The sequence below is a fragment of the Magnolia sinica genome, chromosome 17, assembly GCF_029962835.1.
Source record: "Magnolia sinica isolate HGM2019 chromosome 17, MsV1, whole genome shotgun sequence".
Taxonomy (NCBI): domain Eukaryota; kingdom Viridiplantae; phylum Streptophyta; class Magnoliopsida; order Magnoliales; family Magnoliaceae; genus Magnolia; species Magnolia sinica.
In genome coordinates, this window is record NC_080589.1 from 45669388 (window position 1) to 45693767 (window position 24380).

General features: G+C 40.1%; 1 protein-coding gene and 1 non-coding gene across 7 annotated transcripts in view; both read left to right on the plus strand.

Moving 5' to 3' along the window:
- Positions 1-23182, plus strand: part of LOC131231868 (uncharacterized) — a 64135-nt gene extending 40953 nt beyond the window's left edge. For 4 of the 6 annotated variants that reach the window (XM_058228202.1, XM_058228199.1, XM_058228201.1 and 1 more), the window contains 3 exons: positions 1529-1616; positions 22030-22096; positions 22485-22629. In XM_058228202.1, the coding sequence (XP_058084185.1) occupies positions 1529-1616; positions 22030-22096; positions 22485-22586 (257 nt within the window). In that variant the 3' untranslated portion in view covers positions 22587-22629. The other 2 variants (XM_058228204.1, XM_058228203.1) reach the window with 2 other exon arrangements.
- Positions 10324-10411, plus strand: LOC131232155 (small nucleolar RNA Z247). Its single transcript, XR_009164766.1, has one exon. It is a non-coding gene; the product is annotated as a small nucleolar RNA Z247 (small nucleolar RNA).
- Positions 23183-24380: the final 1198 nt, after the last annotated feature.

Consider the following 24380-nt stretch of genomic DNA (forward strand, 5'->3'; position numbering starts at 1 on the left):
GAAAATGGGGGCCAATTGGGGTTTTTTAAGCTTGTATCGGTTTGACCGATGTGGGTAGGATGTAATGGTGTTGATACAAGTTTTTTTATTTTTATTTTTATTTTTATTTTTAAATCTATATATCCCAATGCTCAGCTACACACGAGTTCTAGTGAGAACTTTTTGAGAACTCATCACATGTGATGTGAGCCCAAAATCCGAACGGTTCACGTGATGCAGCACCCCATGAAATCCCCAGGGCCCAACTTTTACCATGATCCAAAACTTTAGTGGGCCATGGCAAAAGAAAACAGTTTCCTCCCTTGATTTACATCTCTCTTTGTTGTGGCCCACTAGAGTTTTGGATCAGGGTGAAAAATGGTACTTGGGGGTTTCATGGAGTGCCACATCACATGGACCGTTCAGATTTTCCACCCATGACACGTGTGCAAAGGTGCACAAGTGAGCATGCCTCTCTCTCTCTCTCTCTCTCTCTCTCTATATATATATATATATATATATATATATATATATATATATTTTGGGCCGATACGAATTTGTATTGATATGGATACAATACACTTGTATCGGCCGATACGATACCGATATCCAAAACCTTGTATAGGAGGTAGGCATTTCATATTTTTTGACGTGTAGGTTTTTTATGTACTGTAAGAGAAGAAGTTTGATATCAATGAAGTTATTTCTCCCTCTCCACTCAAATATTCTTGTGGGTGTACTCTTGTCGATTTCTTTGCGAATTGGGTGTTGAGACTTCATTAACTCTACATAAATGGAGATGTGCCTTTGGAGTTTTACTTGATCATTTTGTACCACTCAAACTGAAAGGAAAATGTTGTAGGATAGTTATAAGATCCTCCATCCCTAGTGTCCAGTTAAGGAACAATATGTTCATTGGATGATTGTAGCTGACTTTCAAAAATAAAAAATCAATTATTGTAGTTGAAATGAGGATGTTTAGTTGGACTTGGATGAGTAGCAAGACGAGGAAGGATAGAATTACAAATGAATGCATTCGACGGAACGTAGGAGAACCAATAGGTAATAAGATGAGGAAAAGTAGACTTAGATGGTTTGGTCATGTGCAACGGAGACCAAGTACATTGTTGGTTAGGAGTGAGTTGGTACTAGTTGAAGGTGTTTTTAAAAGGGCAAGCGGAAGGCCGTAAAAGGAGGTGTCCCATTTAAATTTCAGACAGGCCTGAAATCCAGCCCTGTTCTGCAGGCCTAAAGTTCAGCCCAAGCCTGGCCCATGGTAGTTGTAGATTTGCCTAGGGTCAAAGGCTTGAACCAGCCTTGAGAGTGTTGTTAAATTTAATGTGGGCTCTTCTTGGTTAATTTTTTGGGCCCAAAAGCCCTTGGCCCAAGTGTTCGTTGGGCTAGACCAGTTCATACATGGAGTAGTGTCTTTTTTTTTTTTTTTTTTTTGTTTTTTGTTTTCGTTTTTGTTTTCTGTTTTCATTTTACTCATATTTATTGCTTTGAAGGTCAAAATTAATATCTAATTACATATGAACTTATTGTGTAGCTGCAATAGCTTGGAATGAGAGAAGAAGGTTGTGGGTTGGAGATCAATCTCAGAAATCCCATAAAATGCCAAGAGAACCAGTTATAAGGTATAATTCTTAATCTCTTGCATGTACTTCTTAATCACTACAAAAGTTTCCGCTCGTCAAGCTCAAGGATTTGCATTTTTAAAGTTCTTGAAGATGGGCTTTCGTTTGCTGTTTTCTTAATTTTAACAAAATAAAACACCTGACCTTTCAAACAATAAAAAAATAAAAAATAAAACACCTGACCTTTCATCATCATTAGCTCACTACTGTGTTCAGCTTGAAAAAATGTGTGCAAATTATGTAGGGTAGTACATTTGTTTTTACAGGTACCTGATATTTTATTGGAAAAGAAATAAAAAGAAAAACCAGGCACCAATGGCTAGCAGAAAAACAAAAAATGCTGATCAATGTGAGAAAATTATAAATTACAAGTGTAGGGGAAGAATAAACACCCTCTCAAAGAGCAATCACTCAATGTGAGTAGCTTTGCCTAATATGAATGCACTTTTATTGAATTCTTTCTGAGGGAGAGCATCCACATCTTCATTGGATCACCCGTGGATGTTAATGATGGAGCACTGCAATCTAGAAGAAATGTTGAAAACTTCATCCACGATGTTTGGAAAATACCACGAAAGTCCTTTTAAAACCCGTATGGTGGCAATTGAGGATTTGTTTTCATAATAACCAAGCTTCCATACCCACACGGGGTTTGGGCGAATGGCAAGCATCGTGGGTGTGCTTCCCACATACATAAGTTCGATTCCCCTCCCCGGGATTACCCGATGCATGTGGTTTGCGGGTGATTGCTTGCATCCACAGGGAATAGTCCTGCCTCAAAATGGTGCGGGACACCCTGATGTCATTAAAAAAAAAAATGCTTCTGTACCATTCTCTAAGAATACTTAGCCCATAAAGTAGGGAGGCATGTCAGCTTCACTGAAGTACATGGTAAGAATTTAGGCCGGAGAATCTCATGATGATCTTGCCCTCACAATGTTAGGTGAGTCCCCAATATTGCCCTTCCCGGATTCCCCAAGGAGCTCGATCAAAATTCCATTTGTTGAAACACCAAAGGAGGCAAGACTCCAACTATCTATGGATATGAACCATATATTTTACCTGGAATGATCTTTCTAGTTTAGAATAATCAATTCTTTTGAAGCTTTAGTTCCTATGAGCTACCACCTTGACACTGTTATTGGACCCTTCAAAGATTCTCTTGTTTCTTTCCTACCAAATCCCACACTGAGTTGTTTGAAAGGGTGCTAGCCAGACAATCTTACCAACCTCATAAAGGGCAGAAAATGGCCACATATTCACCAAAGCATCAATAAAAGAAGGCATAACCTAATTCACATGGAAGAGAAGGAAGACAAATTTCTCAATCCTCTGCAAGAATGGGATGTGGAGAGTTTCTCTACGTTGGTGAAGTGGTTGAATTCTATCAAGGTGGAAGGTCAAGTAGGCTTCGGGTTATTTTAGAAACTTAAAATTCTCAAAGGAAGTATCAACATTTGGAGAAAAGAGGTGTTAGGAAAGTGGGAGGAAGAGTTAGGGGTAGTTATTGGAGGAAGAAGATGATTTGAGGGTTTTAACTTCCATCAGAGAACAAGAATCGAGTAAAAATAGAGGAATTTAAGTGGAGACAAAAGTCTCGAGCAACATGTTTTAAGGAGGGAGACAAAAGCACAAAGTTCTTCTACATCATTGTTAGTGCTCAGGCCAATTCAAATAGAAAGAATATCTAGCATGATGGTGTAATGGGAGGAGAGTTGAAGATAAATCTCATGTTTGCGATGATATAGTTCAGTTTTATGAGAAACTCTTTGCCGACAAGACGTGGGTTTAGTAGAGACTTGATAATTTGCCTTTTAATTATCTGTTTGAGGAAGAGGACAAGTCATTAGAAAAGCCAATTTCTGAGGAGGCCAAAAAGGTAGTGGAAGAGTTGGGTTGAGACGAGCTCTAGGGCCGTATAGTTTTCCTATGGCGTTCTTTCAAGTTTTCTAAGGGACGGTGAAGGGAGATTTGGTTAGTTTTTTCGTCGAGTTCTTCGAACGACCATCGTTGGAGTTGGGTGCATCTTTCATTGTGATTATTCCATTTAAAAGAAAAAAAAGGAAAAAAGAAAAAGAAAAAAAGAGAGTGCATATTGGTGACTTTAGGCCCATTAGTTTTATTGGGGCCCTTATAAGATCTTAGGAAAATTTGGTGTCTAAGTTTCGAGTGGTTCTTGCGAGGGTTATTACCAAAGTCCAAGGTGCTTTTGTGGCAGGGAGACAAATCTTGAATATTGGTCTCATTGCCCATGAATGCATCGACTCTTGGTTTAGAGAGGGTAATAAGGGAGTTGTTTGTAAGCTGGATATTGAGAAAGTGTATGATCATGTAGATTATGACTTTCTCAACTAAATACTGGGCCAGTTGGGTTGTGCACAGAAATGTAGTAAGTTGATTCAAGAGTCGATCGATGAAATTTTCAATGCTAGTCAATGGGTCTCCTAAAGGCTATTTCAATGCTTTGAGAGGACTTTGACATGGTCATTCACTTTCTCCTTCTTGTTTGTGTTTGTGGTAGAGGCCCGTAGTAAGATGCTAGATAAAGCTCTATCAGTAGGGTTCATCAGTGGGTTTAGGGTTGAGGATGTAGATTCTCACATTTCGATGTTCAGTTTGTCGATGATACCATTTTATTTTTCGATGCAGATGTGGGTAAGGTGGACAACTTAAGAAAAATTGTCATGTGTTTTGAAGTGGTGTCCCAGCTACAGGTTAGTATTCTTAAGAGTGAGATGTTAGGGGTCTATATTACCAAGCAGTGTTCGAAATATTGGTATCGTGTTACGTATTGCATCCTTGAGATATAGATACGTATCGGTTATCGCACGAGATATATCATTTGTATCGGGTAATTTATCGCACTTTTTGAGAAACATGGGGAAACATTAGGAAAATGGTTGAATTTTTCAATAAAACTTCAGGGATTGTTAAGAAAGACCTTAATACACACTTTTAAATCATAACATAAAAAAAAGAAGTGCACATAATAGCTTTCCTTTGTATAGGGTCCTAAGCTATGCGTTGTATGACTGAACTAATGCAGCTATATTCAAATCGAATTATAACGTTTAGAGTGTTTGTGAATCATTTCATCAAACGCTCCTAAATACTTCGAAAATAGTTTAAATTGACGCAGGCTGAAGGGAAATTTTGAAAAAAAAAATTTAATATTTTAATAATTTTTTTAATCAAAAAATGATTTTTATTTTCCAAAAATTGTCAAGGACTTGACAAATCAGTAGATCTTCCCTCATACATGCTTAATTTCATGTTTGGAGTACAACATTGCAAGCAATTTGGGAGAAATTGGGGAAATTTCAAAATTTTTCCAAATCGGACTATCTACATTCAAATTTCGAAATTAGAGTGTATGTGATGATCATTTCATCAAATACTCCTAAATACTTCGAAATTAGTCTCAATTGACAGCTGGTTGAAGGGAAATTTTGAGAAAAAACATGTAGACCGTGAAGAACTAATGGATATCGAAATCAAAGCTCAAACTCCATGAATTTTCATGCAAAACATGAAGAACTAATGAATTTGTAACCATTTGACACTAATTTAATATAATTTCAGCAAAAAAAGGGAATTGGAAATTGAAAATGCTTATCGGATCAAACGTGTGGGATATATCGGCACTACCTATGCGTTTCATATTGCACAGGTGGGATACAAGATATATCGTGGGTTATATCGGCCGATATCGTCAATATTTAAAACATCATTACCCAGGAGGTGGTGAGATTAGTGATGTATGGTTTATCGAACTGGATCTTTTCCTTGTGCCTTGGGCTTCCTTTTTGGGTAGGCAAATTGGCTAAGCATCTTTGGAATGGGGTAATTGAAAAAATTGAAAGAAAACTATCTAGGTGGAAGAGCAGGCATCTATCCCTTGGAAAAGGACTAACGGCAATTAAAGCAGTTATGTCTAACTTGCCTCTTTATTTTTGTCTCCCTTCAAGTGTCCGAAGGCGGTTCTAGACAAATTAGAGAGGGGCAGGATTTTTTGTGGCAAGGCGTAAAAGAGAAAAAGTAGGTTCATTTGTTGAAGTGGGATGGGGTGTCTTGCACATGGGGATGGAGGAAGAGGAATAAGGAAGTTAAGAGGGTAAAATAACAGTGGCTGATGTTAAGATCAACATACACTCATCAATACATAAATATTAAGAACAAATATTGGCTGGTCAGTGTCATTTTTTTAAATTTATTTTTATTGACTTTTAATATTTTTAATTAATTTTTTTATCAATTCGAAAACTTCCAATAATCTGTACATCAGCCTATAAGCACTCTCACATGATTTTTCCACACTCTAATTGCAAGTTAAATGAGTGGTTTGGAAAATTTCAGATTTCCCCAAATTCCCCCATTTTCCCCAAACTCGTAATTGAAGGTCAAAATTCATGCTTGAGCATGCAAAACATTGAAAATCATGGACTACTAACTTCATTGTACATATTCTATGCAATTTAAACAATAGAAAACAGTTTAAATTAACAAAAACTCACCCATTTGGTTCTGGTACCACATGCTTTCCGATCTCAATTTCCCCCCCAAATCCTTTTATCTCCAAACAAATCAAAAGGACTGGTCGAAATTCTCTTAGTAACGTGATGCCCTAAAAGATTTTAGAGAAAGTTTTTTTTTTTTTTTTTTGTGATTGTTTATTTGCCAGAAGAGGGCTTATGCATTGTTGATATCATTGACTTGTCACTTGTCTATGGTATTGACCATTTCATAACAGCGATTAAATCAAAATATAGCAATGTATCAATATATCGTCGATACATTGCAATATTTTGTGATAGATTCGACGAAATGGGTAGTGCTTGAACTCCCCAGCTATTTCGTATTGGTCGACCGCGATATCAGCAGTATTGGCCAATTTATCATTCGATACTATTGATATTTAAATCACTGGTCGTAGGCACCACTTGCAATTCTCTCTATCGCTTCCTTTTCAAAATGGCTTCCTTTGTGTCTACACTAGCCACAACATGCTCGGCTTTCATGGTAGAGTCAACAAGTCTTGCTTTTACACTCCAATAGCTACTTCGCACAAGGTAGAGGTGGATTCCGATGAGCCACTTCTAAGGTAACAACCCGTAGCATTAGGGTCATGATGTGGTGGAATCCATGAAGTCTACGTTGCAATCCACCAAGTGGCAGATAAATTGATGGGAACCACACAAACATCCTTTGTTTCCATTGATAATTTTTGGTTGGAAACTGCAATTTAACCCTTTCAGGGTCGTATTGAGCACTTAATTTTCTAAAAGATGGAATATTCCAGGACAAAAATCTGTAATAGTTCATCGTGCAGAAACCAATTAGCCATTAGCGTATTGTGGTAGTTCGATGCAGGACATGAAATTCAAATATGATGTGCAAGATTTTCAGGCTTTAGATCACGTTAGTTCAGAAACAATTACACAAAATTCCATATCCCACACAAAAGTTCAAGCATTCAATCAAGGGGAATCTATGCAGGCCCAGGCCTACACAAGCTAGGGTTGAATTAATCAAAATTATAGACTAAACAATAATCAAAGGGGGGTAAATTCATCCACACATGCACAAAAATAATTCCCTAAGCACGGGGTTCACAAATTTCAATTCAGGGAACCCTAAGGATGAAGAAATGGCATAAAATTGGGGATTTGAGTAATTTAGGGTTAAGGTTAGGGATTTGGGGTAAAAGAGAGGAGAGACGAACTAGATAAGCGTCACACGTGTGGACAACGGTAAAGGCCCAGATGCACATGCGTTGGAGGTGTCCCGCAAGTGTGTGAGGCCCACAAAGTGGAAAACGACCAGCTTGGCCTTGGTCGGCCAGGGGTGGGCCACAAAACCTCCAAATTTCAGTCTGATCCGATGCACGATCTGTGCATGGTGCTCCGTCGAAGTTTCAGCCCTCCTGCAAAGCTAGATTCTGAAAATCTGCTGTAGAGATAAAAACGGCTGCAATAGAGGATGGATTTGAAGCGTAGATGACTGTAGGAGGAGAAATATGGATGAAAGAAGGTCGGGGCAAATCGAGATAGGTGTGGCTTTGCACCACGGTAGTCAACCCTTCGAGGGAGGGTTTCACACCCAATTGAATCTTCACAACTCAGAAATCTAGAGTAGAAAAACGCAGAAATTTTATTAATCTTCAATTAATAAAAAGACTACAAGGATTGCCTATTTATAAAAAACCCTATACCCCAAAACTCACCCAATCGAATCTCCACAACTCAGAAATTTAGAGCAGAAAAACGCATAAATTTTATTAATCTTCAATGAATAAAAAGACTACAAGGGGTGCCTATTTATAATAAAACCCTATACCCAAAACTCATACCATGTGCACAACCTATTACTTGGCAACGAAGTAATAAAAAATAATAACTAATCAAAGCAATTTAAACCGTCCATGATACTCCTAATAACAATAATAAGCAAAACCCAAAGTGCTATATTAATTGGAATAGTGGGCCACGATCATTGAGAACCCATGGTGGGATTCACATGACTATCGGGTCCACTCCAACAAACCAAAACGCAGTCCTCTAACTAGGAGGCCCTCCTTGGACGTCGTCATCAATCCAAATCGATGGTGGGGCCCTCCTTGCTTACGTGCGTAGGGGGGCATGCGTGTGCGCCTGATGTCCCCATCAACTCTCTCGGCGAAATAAAACTTCTGAACTGCTTTAAGATGTCAGGATTAGGTCTCTGAAGCTCATCCTTAGTGAGTCACGTACTATCTAAAGCTGGGCGTGACTTCCACTTAACCAGGTACTTTTGAAACTCGCCGTCTGACGATGATACGATCTGATGGTTCAGAATATCCTCTATTTCCTCTCTGGGTGTGGGAATGTTAGGTATGAAAGGTAGAGGCTGGGAAGAAGGTTTGGGAAGAGGCCATGGATCAAGGGACAGGTCTGGGGAAGCAGGATGGTTGGGCGAAGGGTTGGACAAAGTATCAGTGGTCCCCTGAAAAGAAATTAGATCCTCCATATTGAATGTGGAACTAATTCCCATGTAAGATGGAAGATCTACCGCATATGCATTGAGACCGTTTGAAGGATCCAGTGCTACGCGCGTGTAATTTACGAATGGCTCCCTGAGGATACCACTCAGGCCTAATGTGGACCATCACAAAGTCCCATACATTGAATTCCTTGAAATGTTTATACTGGTCTGCAGAAAATTTGTAATGTTTATTACTAGTAATGATCTTTTGCCTGATTTCTTAATGCAATGAATGAATGTGATGCACAAAGGACTCTGCCGACTCTGATGGCCTATGGGATAGTGACATAGGGCTTCCTAGGCTTATATCCAGTAACGACTTCAAAAGGACTTTAGACCTGTGGACCTATTGACAACACTATGGAATGCAAACTCAACTATAGGTAATACGGTGTCCCACGTCCTGGTGTGCTCCCCCACTAAACATCTGAGCAAACTCCCTAGGCTCTTATTTACCACCTCAGTCTCACTATTGGTTTGAGGGTGGTAGGCAAAAGAAAATTGGAGCCTAGTATTCATCATGTGCCATAGTGTCTTCCAAAAGTAACTCATGAATCGCACGTCACGGTCAGATACTATGGTTTTTGGTAACCCATGTAATTTGACGACCTCACTAAAGAACAGCTTGGCAATATGAGATGCGTCGGAGGTTTTAGAACAAGGAATGAAGTGGGCCATTTTAGAAAAACTGTCCACGACAACAAATATGGAATCGTGTTTCCGAATAGTCTAGGGGAGTCCAAGCACGAAGTCCATACTGATGTCCTGCCAAGAGATGAATGAAATTGGCAAAGGTGTGTATAATCCTGCATTTTGTTTTTTGTTTTTTTTTTTTTGCTTTGCCAGTTGACCAGTACGACATGTTAAGCAGAAAACATCGTTAACTTTGACTAAAATCACTGATAAAGACAATCAAATCCCTTGATCAACAACCTTAACAAACTCGATCTACTGTCTCTCTTTTGTATTTTAAATTTCAAATCAAATGCTTGTAAGGGTTGTTATTATGTTGTTATTTCCCTCTTTGTTTGTGAATTCAAATCTCTTGTAACCTACAATATCCTAAGTGTATATATATGCAATATACCTCCCGGATCTGGTCATGAAGCCAGAATTCCAAGCAGTTCAATCTCTATCATGGTATCAGAGACCTTGACTCACGTCTGATCCATATATTTTCTCCTATCCTATCCTCATGGCTTCCTCTTCTTCAAACTCTCATGCTGTTGCTTTTGTTGCTCCTAACCTTAGTTAACTTGTTTTTGCTAAGCATGATGGGGAGAATTATCTCATGTGGTTATCACAAATTGTTCCTGTACTCAAAAGTAATGATTTGATGGGCATTGTGGATGGTTCAGAACCGTGCCCAGATAAGTTCCTCTCAGATGATCAGGGAAGATAGACCTTTAATCTTAATCTAGCTTTTCTTTTATGGCACAAAAAGGATCAGTTTGTTCTTGGTTGGATTAATGCTATTCTTTCTCATAAGGTGACACCCTCGGTTTGTGGCATCACTTCTGCAAAGGCTGTTTGGACTACTTTATTCAACAAGTTTGCCTCTCAGTCCAAATCTCAGATTGGCCATCTGAAGAGAAGACTTCAATCCCTATCTCAAGGCTCTGGAAATTGCTCCACCTATCTAGATAATGCAAAGGAGATTGTGGCAGAACTTGGTGCAGCCGGGAAACACATTGATGATGATGATCTGATTAATTATATTGTCTCTGGTTCGAATCCTTCTTTCCTTCCTTTTATCACATCTCTTTCTATTGATTCCCGAGATAGAACTATCTCTTTTGAAGATTTTCAAGCTGAACTACTATCGAATGAACTCTTACTTGAGCACCAACTCAAAATCATTTCACCTGATACCAATAACTTTGCCTTCTTTGCCCGAAAACCTCAGCATCAAAATTCCCAGCAGAATAACTTTCCTCCACGCTCCAACCAAAATTCTCAGCACCAAAACTTCACTCAAACATTTAACCGCAAGCCCAAACATCCTGGAAAATCAAACCAGCCCTCATTCCAAACACCTTACCATTCTCCAGCTCCTCCTAAACAGTCCAACCAGCTGCCTTATCAATTTCCAAAACCCAATCAACAACAACAGTAGCCATTCAGCACCCCCAGATCACCCTGTCAGATCTGTGGCAAGTCTAATGATAGAGCTCTTGACTGCTTCCACCGGATGGACTATGCTTACCAAGGCCGACATCCTCCAGCTCAACTGGCTGCAATGGTTGCACACTCTAATGCCACACAAGAAGGTGAAGAGACCTGGTTTGTTGACAGTGGAGCTAATCAGCACATCATGGCCAATCTTGAGCAGATGACACTCCATCAACCTTACACTGGTCAAGAGAATGTTGCTGTTGGTAATGGATAAGGTTTGAGTATCCATAACACTGGTTCTACCATTTTTCACACTCCTACTTCCAAACTTAAACTAGATTGTGTTCTTCATTATCCTCAAGCTTGTGCAAATTTACTTTCCATCAATCAATTCTGTCTAGATAACCATTACTTCTTTATACTCACTGGAACTCACTATTTTGTTAAGGACAATCACACAGGGCAGACATTGCTAGAAGGCAGGAGTAGTGGTGGACTCTATCCTCTCAAGTTGCGGAAATTAGATCTCAATAAGCCGCTTGCTATGACAGCCATTGTAGGAGTTAAAGCACCAGTTTCAGTCTAGCATTCTAGATTAGGGCATGCTTCCAATTCAATTGTATCGTTTTTGTTGAATAAAAACTCTTCCTTTTGGTTCTTTAAATAATTCTGATGTTTGTGAACCTTGCCAATTTGGCAAAAGTAAACAATTTCCTTTCTCTAATTCTATGTGAACTTCTAGCTCTCCTCTTGAGCTTATTCATTTTGATGTGTGGTCTTGTTCCGCCAAATCTCCTGGTGGTTGTTGTTATTATGTTATATTTATTGATGATTTTTCTCGTTATTCTTGGCTTTATCCTATTCATAACAAATCAGATGTGTATGTTTGCTTTGGTAAATTTAAACTCCTAATTGAGAATGAATTGTCTTACAAAATTAAGCAACTTCAAACTGATGGAGGTGGGGAATACATGTCTAAACACTTTCAATTGTTCCTTCAAAACAATGGGATCCATCATAGAGTCACCTGTCTACACACACCTCAACAGAATGGAGTGGCCAAGAGAAAACATAGACATGTCATAGAAATGAGATTATCTTTGTTGGCTCAATCTCACTTATCTACTACTTATTGGGTTGATGCTTTTCTTACAGCCATTTTTCGCATTAATCGGCTATCTACAGCTATTCTTGATAATCAAATTCCTTATTCTAAGATGTTTGGTACAGATCCTGATTATTCAGCCTTGCGATTTTTTGGCTGTGCATGTTATCCTCTCCGATGGGCTTAGTCTAAAAAACTGATGTTTAGAACTAATAGGTATATTTTCCTAGGTTACAGCTCCAGTCAAAAAGGGTACAGGTGCCTTGATCTTTCTTCTCACAGGATATATGTGTCTCGGCATGTTGTATTTAATGAATCTAAGTTTCCTGCAACTGAAGAAGTGCAATCCATCTCTACCTCTAACAACATGTCTTCCTCGATAGGTACATCTCCTCCCATTCCTTTTATTTCAAATTTTGATTCAGCTCATTCTCCTCCTATTTTTTCTCATCCTAATCCTTCTCCTACAGTCACTGAAACACTTTCCTCTACTGAATCAGATTCTCCTCCTACCAATATATCCACTTCTGACCCTCCATCTCAATCTATTCCTTTGTCCATTTCAGCTACCCCTGCACCTAGCATACCCTTCGCCTCCTATAAACACTCAACCTCCAAAATTGCATCCTATGACCACTAGATCCCAAACAGGCACCCTCAGAATCCGTGAGATCCCTAATTTCACCTCCTTCCACTCCACTAAACACCCAACTATTGCTCTAACCAGTACTATGGTACCTCTTGAACCTAGTTCTTACAAACAAGCATCTCTTGATCCGGCTTGGTGTCATGCCATGCAAGAGGAGTATGATGCTTTGATGGCCAATAAAACCTTTGGCTATCAACAAGAAAGTGGTATAGACTACACTGAGACTTTTAGTCCAGTCATCAAGCCTACAACTATTCGGATTGTTCTTACTCTTGCCATTCAATTTGACTGGACTATCACTCAGCTGGATGTTTCTAATGCTTTCTTACATGGAGTGTTACAGAAGGAAGTATATATGAAGCAGCTTAAAGGTTTTGTTAACTTAGAATTTCTTGATTATGTCTGCAGACTTAAGAAATCGCTTTATGGCCTGAAACAGGCTCCTCGGGCCTGGTTTATGAAGTTGTCCCAGTCACTCTTGGAGTTTGGTTTTACCTCTTCCACTGTGGATTCCTTTTTGTTTGTTTATCACAACGATGATGTTCATTTGTTCTTTCTCATTTATGTTGATGACATCTTAGTGACCGAGACACATCGGGCCATGATTTCTTCCCTCATCAGTCAGCTCTAGCTTCAGTTTAAGATGAAGAACCTTGGTGACTTGCATTTCTTTCTTGGCATTCAAGCTCACAGGGACTCTTCTGGTTTACACTTGAGGCAGACTAAATATATTAATGATCTTCTCCATTGCACTAAAATGGCAGGAGCTAAACCTTTTCCCTCACCATGTTCATCAGGACTTCGGCTATCCCTTACTAGTGGTGAGCCACTTACCGTTGATCAAGTGACAGAATATAGGCAAACGGTTGGGCATTGCAATACTGCACCCTCACCCGTCCAGACATCTCATTCTCTGTCAACCAACTCTCTTAATTTATGCACTGTCCCACTTCCTCTCATTGGTCTCCAGCCAAAAGAGTACTAAGATATCTTAAGGTGACTATTCATCATGGCTTATGGTACACAAAAGGTCCTCTGTCTCTTCAGGCTTTTTGTGATTCTAACTGGGCAGGGAATCCTGATGATTGTCGATCGACTACAGACTATCGTATTTTCCTTGGCTCATGCTTGGTGTCTTGGTCAGCTAAGAAACAACCTATGGTAGCTCGGTCCAGTACTGAAGTTGAGTACCGAGCTCTTGCCTTTGCCACTGTTGAGTTGTATTGGATACGGATGCTCCTGTAGGCTCTTTGCATTCCACTTGCTGCTTCTATTCTCTGGTATGATAACATTGGTGCTTTAGCCTTGGCTTCCAATCCTGTTTTTCACACCAGAACTAAGCATATTGAAGTGGATTTTCATTTCATTCGGGAGAAGGTTGCTAACAAGGACATTTCCCTTCAGTTCCTTTCCACACAAGACCAGCTTGCTGATGAGTTCACGAAAGGGTTAAGTTCAGCTCGGTTTTGTCTTCTTAGAGACAAGCTGCAGGTGTGTCTCCCCCCCTCCAGCTTGCGGGGGGATGTTAAGCAGAAAACATCCGTAACTTTGACTGAGATCACTGATAAAGATAGTCAAATCCCTTGATCTTCTCCAACAACCTTAACAAACCTGATCTACAATCTCTCTTTTGTATTTTACATTTCAAATCAAATGTTTGTTAGGGTTATTATGTTGTTATTTCCCTCTTTATTTGTAAATTCAAATATCTTATAACCTACAATATCCTAAGTGTATATATATGCAATATACCTCTCGGATCTGGTCATGAAGCCAGAATTCCAAACAGTTCAATCTCTGTCACGATATTGCCCTATAATTTTGGCCACGTCTCGCTTGAGGCTTGGCCAATGAAACCTATCATCCAATAGGGCAATGGTCTTGTCTTGACCGAAATGACCTGCGACCCCTACTGAATGTAACTCCTAGACAAGAAAATCGCGGAAGGATGTGCGCGGTATGCACAAGCGGTCACTCCTAAACAAATATCCGTCTAAAATCAAGTACTCATTGCCAGTGTTCGAGTTGTCGGTATTGCTACAAGTTTCGCTGGCCGGAGATAAAGATATAATATCGTTATCGTCGATAATATCGCCGATAACCGGAAATTTGTTTAAAATAGAAGAAACATGGGGAAAACAGTGGAATTTCTCAGTGAAACTTCAGGACATGCCTAAATACATATATTTGTATATTTAGGAATAAAAAACTACAAAAAAGACTGCATTACATAATAAATTTTCATTTAATGGGAAAACATAAATATCATCCAACATGTTCATAGGGTCACATGTATTTGTATGGAGGGAAAACATAAATATCATATTGATCCAAAACTTTTGTGGCCCCCAAGAGGTTTTCAGCGGTAGGCATTCAATCCCTACTGTTTCTTGTGGCGTAGTCCACTAGAGGATTTGATTTGCCTCATTTGTGGGCTCATCAACTAAAAAGAATGGATGGACAGTGCGGATGAAAGACAACATCACGGTGGGCCGCACAGTGCCCCTGACAGGACAATCTGTCTCTAGCTAGGTCCTGGTGGGGATACTACCCAGTCCACGCCTAGCTGCGATTGAGAACCATGTGAGTGGAACCCCGATAGTAGGGCCCACCTTGATGTATGCATGGTATATCCATGCCGTCCATTTGTTTTGCCACATGATTTTAGGAGTTGTCATAAAAATAAAGTAGATAAAAATTTTAGATAGACGGTGTACCACTCAACACAAAATAGTGATTATTGACCAATAAAAATTGTGTGCCACAAACATTATGAATCAAGCTGAAATTTGTTTTTGTTTTTCGTCCATCCAAGTCTATACGAACTTATCAATAGGTTGGATGGTCGATAAACATTATAGTGAACCGTAAGAAGTTTTTAATGGTAGGAGATCAATGACCACTGTTTCTTGTGGCATGATCCACTTGAAACTTGTATCAATTTCATTTTTTGGACCATGCCCTAACATAAGCTATAAAAGAAGATGGACGACGTGGATATGCAATATGTACATCGAGGTGGGCCCTACAGACTCACCCATCATTCGTTTACTTTTAAAGGTAGAGGATTAGGTGCGGCCTGGCCTGACCTAAGACGGTACAACATTTATGGTGGGGCCCACCTTGGTGTATTTATTGTATATCCACACCATCCATACGTTTAAAAAAAATCATTTTAGGGCATGATACCAAAATAAATCAGATTTAAATCTCAAGTGGGCCATGCCATAGGAAACAATGGTTATTGCCCATTAAAACTTTCTAATGGGTCACAAAAGTTTTGGATCAACCTGATATTTATTATTTTACTTTCATCCACGTTTATATGACCTTATAAAGAGGTTGGATGACAAATAAACATTAAAGAAACATTACGGTGGACCTTAGGAAGTTTTTAACGGTAGAGGTTCAAATAACACTCTTTCTTAGAGTATGGTCTACCTGAGATTTTGATCCAATTCAATTTTTTCCTCATGCCATAGAATGATCTGGAAAAACGTAAGGACGGAATGGATATGCAATACATGCATCAAATTGGGCCCTACCGTAAGGGTCACAACATTTCACTGCAGCCTGAGTCGCGCCAAATCGACTCTCTTAAGTGATGGGAGAGGTTGAGAGAGTTCAATAAAAGAGTCCTCTTTTTTTGTAAACCCGCAAATGGCAATGGCGATTTCGATGCTTTTTTCGTTAAAACTCCCAAAAATCTCTCCCCAAATTGATATTTTTTCAAATCCCAAATCAAATCCCCGTAAGCCCAGGTGGAAATCTAGTTTCATTTCAAAGCAATTATATTAGAAGGATTTAGGGTTTTAGGTTTTTCTTACTTGTGAAAGATCCAGCGCTGTTGACTGCGATTGGCCAACCAAATCCAGTCGAAGGCCACTCCTTGAGGTAAATCTTGAGTAAAAAGGTAAGAGAGCTTCTTTCTTTTCTTTTCTTTTCCTTTTTTTTTTTCTATATTTTTTTCGAATTTTTGGAATGGTAAGAGGGTCATTGCCTAATGTCGCCGAAAACACTGCATTTGTTTTGCCTATTTTATCGAAATCTACAGGGTAGTTGACTGATTTGGCCAATGATCCGAAAATCTCGCCGATAATATCGAAAATATTGGCGACATCCAGAAGAGAAACGAAATATTGGGGTTTCAGTATCGCAGGTCAGGTGACACCGATATATCGGCGATATTATCGATTTCTCGTCGATAACTCAAACACTGCTCACTGCTAGATCTTGACACTCTAACAACGACGCGTATACAACTCCAAAATCTGGACACTCAGAATAATTTTCTTTGATGCGCTTGAGGCCTGTGACTTCGACACCCATGGAATTGAGTAACGCAACTTAACGACTCAACGTGTTGGCAAGCTTATTCTTTACACCGGCCTTGTGCTTAAGCACAAAAGTGTACTCTTGAAGGAATTAAACCCACTTGGTATGCCTAGGGTTTAATTTCTTCTGAAAGTTCAGATATCTCAAGGCCTCATGATATGAGAATAAGACAATTTCTTGCGGCAATGGGTAATGACGCCAATAGCACAGTGATTGCACTATCGCATAGAACTCTTTGTCATAGGTGAAATACTTTTGTTTTGCCTCATTGAATTTCTCACTAAAAATGTAACAGGGTGCCCTTCCTGACTAAGTACTCCTATGCCTACTCCTGACGCGTCACATGCGACTTCAAAAGCCTTTGAAAAATCCGGAAGTCATGTGACTGGAGCTTGGTCATCTTGACCTTTATCTCCTTGAAGGCTTTCGAGGCTGACTTTGTCCATTGAAACTCTCCCTTTTTTATGCAATCCGTGATAGGAGCCATAATGGAACTAAAGCTTTGAATGAATCGCCTATAGAAGGTGGCTAAACCGTGAAAGCTGCGCACCTCATGAATATTGCGGGGTTCAGGCCAATTGACGATAGCCTTGACCTTCTCGGGATCCACCAATACGCCCTCAGTTGACACAACAAAACCTAAGAAGATAACACTACTAGACAAAAATGCACACTTCTTTAGGTTTGCGTACAATTTCTCGGCTCTAAGGATCCCACAAACCTGCTTCAAATGGTTGAGGTGTTGTTCCTTGGTCATGTTATAAATCAAGATATCATCAAAGTATACGACCAATAACTTCCCCATGAAGGGCCTCAACACTTGGGTCATCACACGCATGAAGGTGCTTGGGGCGTTAGTCAGCCTAAAAGGCATAACTAGCCACTCGTATAGCCCATCCTTCGTCTTGAAAGCCGTCTTCCACTCATCACCAAGGCGTATACAGATTTGGTGATACCCACTTTTGAAGTCGATTTTCGAAAAGATGGTAGCATTGACTATCATATGCAACATATCATCAAGACGCGGTGTGGGAAACCGATACTTGAATGTGATTTTGTTGATGGCCCTACTATTAACACACATCTTCCATGTGTCATCCTTCTTAGGTATAAGAAGGGCGGGCACGACACACGGGCTCATGCTCTCTCGAATGAAACCTTTTTCTAGGAACTCATCAATCTGTCTCTTCAACTTTGCATGCTTCTTTGGGTTCATTCCGTAATGAGGGAGGTTTAGTAGAGTCACTGCAGAGACTAAATCAATGGCATGTTGTATATCCCTCATAGGGGGAAGTTCATTCGATAAATCATCAGGAAAGACATCATGAAACTCATGCACTACCTAAATGGCCTCAATGGGTAACTTTACGCTAGTCTCTAGTACACTTTCCCTAGCCACAAGGGCGTATACTATCGAGTCCGCCTTAGTTTCTCGCTCAAAGTCTTTCGCATTTAGAATATGGAGAGACTTGAACTTGGACTACGACTCCTTCAATTCTTTTGAGCCGCTCTGGCTACTCTGTGTGGTGGACTCCTTTCCAGTGGTGTTCTTAGCTGGAAGTGGATTTAGCTTGACTTTCTTGCCCTCAAACCAGAATGTACACACATTCGAACAGCCAAATATGGTGACATCCTTGTCATAGAGCCACGGTCTACCTAGAATGATATGGCCCACATCCATGGGAACAACATCACACCAAAGTGCCTTTATAAGATCCAAACTGAATAGGAAGAAGACAACGATGCGAGACTGGAATGGAAGTTTCATTAACCCAGGACACTCTATAGGGTTGAGGATGGGCTTTAAGGTTTAAGCCCAAATGGCTCACAGTGCTAGTTGATGCCACGTTAACACAACTACCACTATCCACGATCATCTTACAACTCTTTTCCCCACATTTTACACAAGTATTGAAGATTGTGTTGTGGCGCCAATCGTCAATGTTCTTGGCTTAAGTAAGGGCGCATCGCACAATTGTGAGGGTCGCAGACTCTTGCGCTCCCTCTTCCTCATCACTAGGGGTTTCTACTGGCTCATATTATTCCTCTTCGCCGTCACTCTCTGGGGGCACTACTTCTATTTGCCCATCAATAAGGAGCACCTTGGTGCCCTCTCTCGTGTCGCACTGGTGGGCAAAGTGACCAAACCCTTGACACCTAAAACACCTAGTTGCTCCACTCTTACGTGAGCTAGACCTGATAACTTCTTTACCCTTATCATTCTTGGGCCTAGGCTGAAAATTACTCGAAGGTTTGCTTTGGTATCCAACGTTAGGTTTAGCCCCAGAAGGGTTGGCTTTAGCGCCAGAATTGCAAAACTCAAATCGCCTTCCCACAAATGCTTTGAGGTATTGCTCAACTTCCAACATTACTTGATACAACTGTTCAATGATGTCCGTCTTTGGCAAGTAATTCTTTCCTAATGTCAGTACGGAGGCCCGTTTTAAATCGAGCAACGGTGAGTACGGGATCCTCATCAACTTCACACCTGGTCAAGTACTCTTCGAACTTCTCAATGTATTCCGCCACACTCATGGAACCTTGTTGAAGAGACTGTCATTCCTCAATCAACCGTAAACAATAAGAGAAAGGGAAGTACTTCTCCTTAAGCGTTTCTTTCATTTCTCCCCAATGAACTATTGGGAGCTCCCTCGCTCTTTCTTTCTTTCGCTCTATAGTAGCTCAAAACCTCTTTGCTTGGCCCACAAGCTTCATCTTTGCGAATCGGACTCAACGAGCATCCGATATGTCATACCACTCAAAATAGTGGTCCATATCTGCCAGCCAATCTAAAAAGGTTTTAGGGTCCAAGTGGCCATCAAACGTAAGGGCATTTACTCTAATTCCCTTGAGGAGTTGCGCATCTGGGTCATATTGATCATGATGTCCCTTGCGGGGTGGGTCCACGGGTGCACGCCCATGGCCAATTCCTTGGCCACCTCCATTCATTGGTCTATCTTCCTAACCACCTGCCTGAGGTTGGGCATCTTCCCCAATGGTGGGGTTTGCCCCGGCGGATGTCTTTAGTTGGGTAATGCGCACATTAAACTACTCAAAGCGTTGGTTCATATGTTGTTCCAAGCGCTTACCCAAAGACAAACTGCTGGGTCAGCTTGTTCATTGACCCTTGCAATTGCTCCATGTTAAGTGTAGGGTGCAAGCCAAAACCACGACCCGTACGTGTGGGCATACACTACTAACTCAACTTAAGGACCTTCTAATACGACTATATGTGCCTAGATGGGACTAAATGCTCCTATAGGACTCTATATGAGGAAAACAACACAATTCTACTTATCTGCCCAAAGAATTTGTCAACAGAAAATCCAGCAAAGAGATATGGGGATTTTCTGATAGCAGAAAATTCAGCAGCTTATATCAGGAATTATGGACCTCTAAACAGATATATATGATGATACTGGATGCATAATGGACACAAATAAACTAAACCCTAAACACGCAATGCATTCCCCTATAAAAACCTTGTGCTCTGGTACCAAATTTGATGTAGGACATGAAATTCAAATATGATGTGCAAGATTTTTAGGCTTTAGATCACGTTAGTTCAGAAGCAATTACAAAAAATTCCATATACCACACAAAAGTTCAAGCATTCAATTAAAGGGAATCTATGCAGGCCCAGGCCTATACAAGCTAGGGTTGGATCAATCAAAATTATAGATTAAACAATAATCAAAGGAGGGTAAATTCATCTACACATGCACAAAAATAATTCCTCAAGCCAAGGGGTTCACAGATTTCAATTCGGGGAACCCTAAGGTTGAAGAAAGGGCATAAAACTGAGGATTTGAGTAATTTAGGGTTAGAGTTAGGGATTTTGGGTGAAAGAAAAGAGAGACCAACCAGATAAGCATCACACGCGTGGATAGTGGTAAAGGCCCAGACGCACGTGCGCTGGAGGTGTCCCGCACGTGTGTGGGGCCCACAAATCGGAAAATGGCTAGTTTGGCCCTGGTTGGCCAGGGTTGGGCCACAAAACCTCCAAATTTTAGCCTAATCCGATGCACGGTTTGTGCGTGGTGCTCCGCCGAAGTTTCAGCCCTCCTGTAAGGCCAAATTCTGGAAATCTACTTTAGAGAGAAAAATGGCTGCAATAGAGGATGGATTTGAAGCGTAGATGATTGTAGGAGGAGAAATATGGATGAAAGAAGGTGGGGGCAATCGGGATAAGTGTGGCTTCGCGCCATGGTAGTCAGCTCTTCAAGGAAGGGAGAGTTTCACACCCAATTGAATCTTCACAACTTAGAAATTTAGAGGAGCAGAAAAATGCAGAAATTTTATTTATCTTCAATGAATAAAAAGACTACAAGGGGTGTCTATTTATAATAAAAACCATATACCCCAAAACTCATGCCATGTGCGCAACTTATTACTTGGCGACGAAGTAATAAAAAATAACAACTAATCAAAGCAATCTAAACCGTCCATGATAATCCTAATAACAAAAATAAGCAAAACCCAAAGTACTAGATGAATTAGAATAGTGGGCCATGATCATGAGAACCCATGGCGGGATTCACATGACTATCGGGTCCACTCCAACGAATCAAAAGGCAGTCTTCTAAATAGGAGGCCCTCCCTGGACGTCATCATCAATCCAGATCGATGGTGGGGCCTCCTCATTGCGTACATGCATAGGGGGGGCATGCGTGTGCGCGTGATGTCCCCATCATAGTTCCAATCGAAACTTGCAAAATTGCATTGTATACTTGCAACTAAAATATTGCTAATATATCACGATATTTTTTATATCACAATATATCGATATCATGATATATCGACAAATTTCGATGATATTTGTTAAAATGCACTAGGTGTGAAATCCTAAATATCAGCTGATATCGCCAAAACTTTAAATCATGTTACAGGAATCTTCTCTAATAATTTTTTTGTTTTCGTTCAAAAATTCTTTTTCTTTTTTCTATTTTGGGTTCTTCATTAAGAATACTAGATGTCATTAATATTTGGTTATTTGATCTTTCTCATGTTGACTGTTTCATAATTCAATTAGCTTCTCCATCCAAACGCAGCCTTAGTATCTGACTGAGATTTTATCCAAGGACATTGTGTACCTTGCCTTCTGTTACAGTTTCTTTTTAAATGATATTAATTACATTATCCCCATGTCCATAGCTAATTTAGTGAAAGAATTTAATCTTATGTTTCAGCTGGTCCACAACATACGATGATCTACTAACAACCAGTCAGCCTTTTCCACAACCAATCCCATTACCTGTAAGCTTTCTAAGATCTTTTCCCCAAATATCTCCTCCCAATGGCATGTTTCAGTAGCTATCGTAAATTCCAAGCTAATTTAATCTTATGTTAATGAGGATTGATAAGGTCATCACAAAGGACATTCATGTTATCCTCAGATTTTCAGCTTTTATAAGTGAGACCCATGGTTCAGAGGTCCAGACCATTGTATGAATGCAACCCACTGTGGGCAAAGGCTGTCTAGAAAGTCTCCTAGTCTGGAAGATCCTTGCCACTGATCTTGGTTGTTTGAAGTTTAATGTGGACTGTTGCTGTGTCTCTTCTTAATTGTCAATTTGCAGGGCCACAAATTGAAAGATAAGGATTTTCTTATGGGTTTTTTTTTTTCCTCCAAATGGTCCATCAGCAACGAGGCCCAACAGACCAATGGTCTTTTACAGTGAACCATGGGCCCCTCTTCTGCAAACTGAAAACCAGAAGGAAACTGGTGTACATCATCCTCAGGTAGAAGATCATATAATTCTTCCTATGTAAGTAGCTTTTCATACCAACGTACGTGCAGGAGATGGTTGATTTTTTAGTTGATATCTGGCATGAAGAGGGGCTTTACGATTAGATCCGAGAGATTATCTTCTTCAGGCGGCAAGATGTTTGTTTCTTTCATATGTAAAGATGCCTATATGAACTAAATAACACAAGCTGCAATTGTCTTTGGAGCCACGTTTCTTTCTTCAAATCAGATGAACTTTGGAACTTACATATAGATAGAAGAACCCAACTATCAAACATGCCCCAACATCTCTGAATCCTTTGGAAGCAAGGAGAGAGTTATATGATCTCTCCATGGAAGAATTTAAGCTAGAGAGCATGGCCCATCTCAGATATGGTGAACAAGCTTTTCCATCACTAAAGAGCATTGGGAGTTCACTCAAGAAAACACAATTTTAAAGTGCATGTAATTATTTCATAAGCATTGTTTAAGAACCACAAACGGTAGAAATTTTAGCATCTGTATTTGTTATTGCAGCAAGTGGCGGAAGCCATCTTACGTAAAAGAAATCAGTATTCATACATGAAAATCAAGATGAATGGCTTTCTGATGAAGACTTTCATGTTTAGTGTTAGTACAAGTACATTGTCATTTTCATTCCAGGGAAATCCTTTTAGCATGGCATGGGGTCAACCTTCGTCAGAAAGCGAGATTTTCACTACAGACACCATGTATATTAGGGCCTTGTAGATAATTGTATGATGGGGCAGCAGGAGCCCCAGGAGCAAGCAGCATCAACCATCCTTGCTAGCGAAGATCAACAAAAGTGTCTTTTAAAAGAGATTCCATCTTTTGAGAAGGAAAGATCCTTATATTGCATTTTTCCTTACCGCTCTCACCAATTTGAATCAACGGGTGCTTAAGAAGATCCAAATGCCTTCATTTTGAATTCTATAAATGCGAACACTAGTTCTTTTATACGCCATTAAAATAATGAAGGATGGCACCTTTGTTATCTTTCTTCATTTCATTGGAGTTCTTATTACCTGTTGGTATAGGGATACGAAGCTAAGGAGATTGAGAAAATCAATTTGATTATTTCATCAAAGGTTACCTGAATTAACATTCTTAATTCTTCAAAGAGGATTGCTGATGGTAAACCACTCAGTGTGGAATGGCCTTCGTCCCACACTGCTATGGCACATGTGAACAAGCTTAGGGCCATTTATAAAGGTCTCACTGTGAAAATATGCTGGCTAGGAAAGTGAGACCCAGTCCGGAAATGGAGGCCACTTATGTATGAGAAAAATGGGTAGTTGAACTCACATTTGTGGCCTATTGGATGATTTTGAGTTGATACAGCCTCAGTGGGCTCGGTTGCAACACATGGTCACTTTGAATTACTTACTTTGATCTGCATGACTCCACACCTTAGATTTATTCATTGTTGAATTTGGATCATTGAATGTTGCTTGCTTTTGGCCGTACATCGCCATTCTCTGCAAAATATGCCGAACTGAAACGTGTTTACAGGGGCAGTTGACCATGTTTGAGGGGGCAGGCTAAGCCCAGGCTTGGCTTAAAACATAAGGTCCAAGGATTGAGCCTGGTCAAGCCTGGCATGGGTCTAGCAAAGCATGCTGAAACCCAAGCCCGAAAATTCTGGCTGGCTGCAGGCCCAATTCAGCTTGACCCAGCCCAGCCCAAGAATTGAGAAAATCCTTATTTTCCACTTAAATGTTCCTAACCTATACATTGATAAAGTGGGCCGGATGTGCACAAAGAAATATGCACCTAAAGGCATCAAATCAA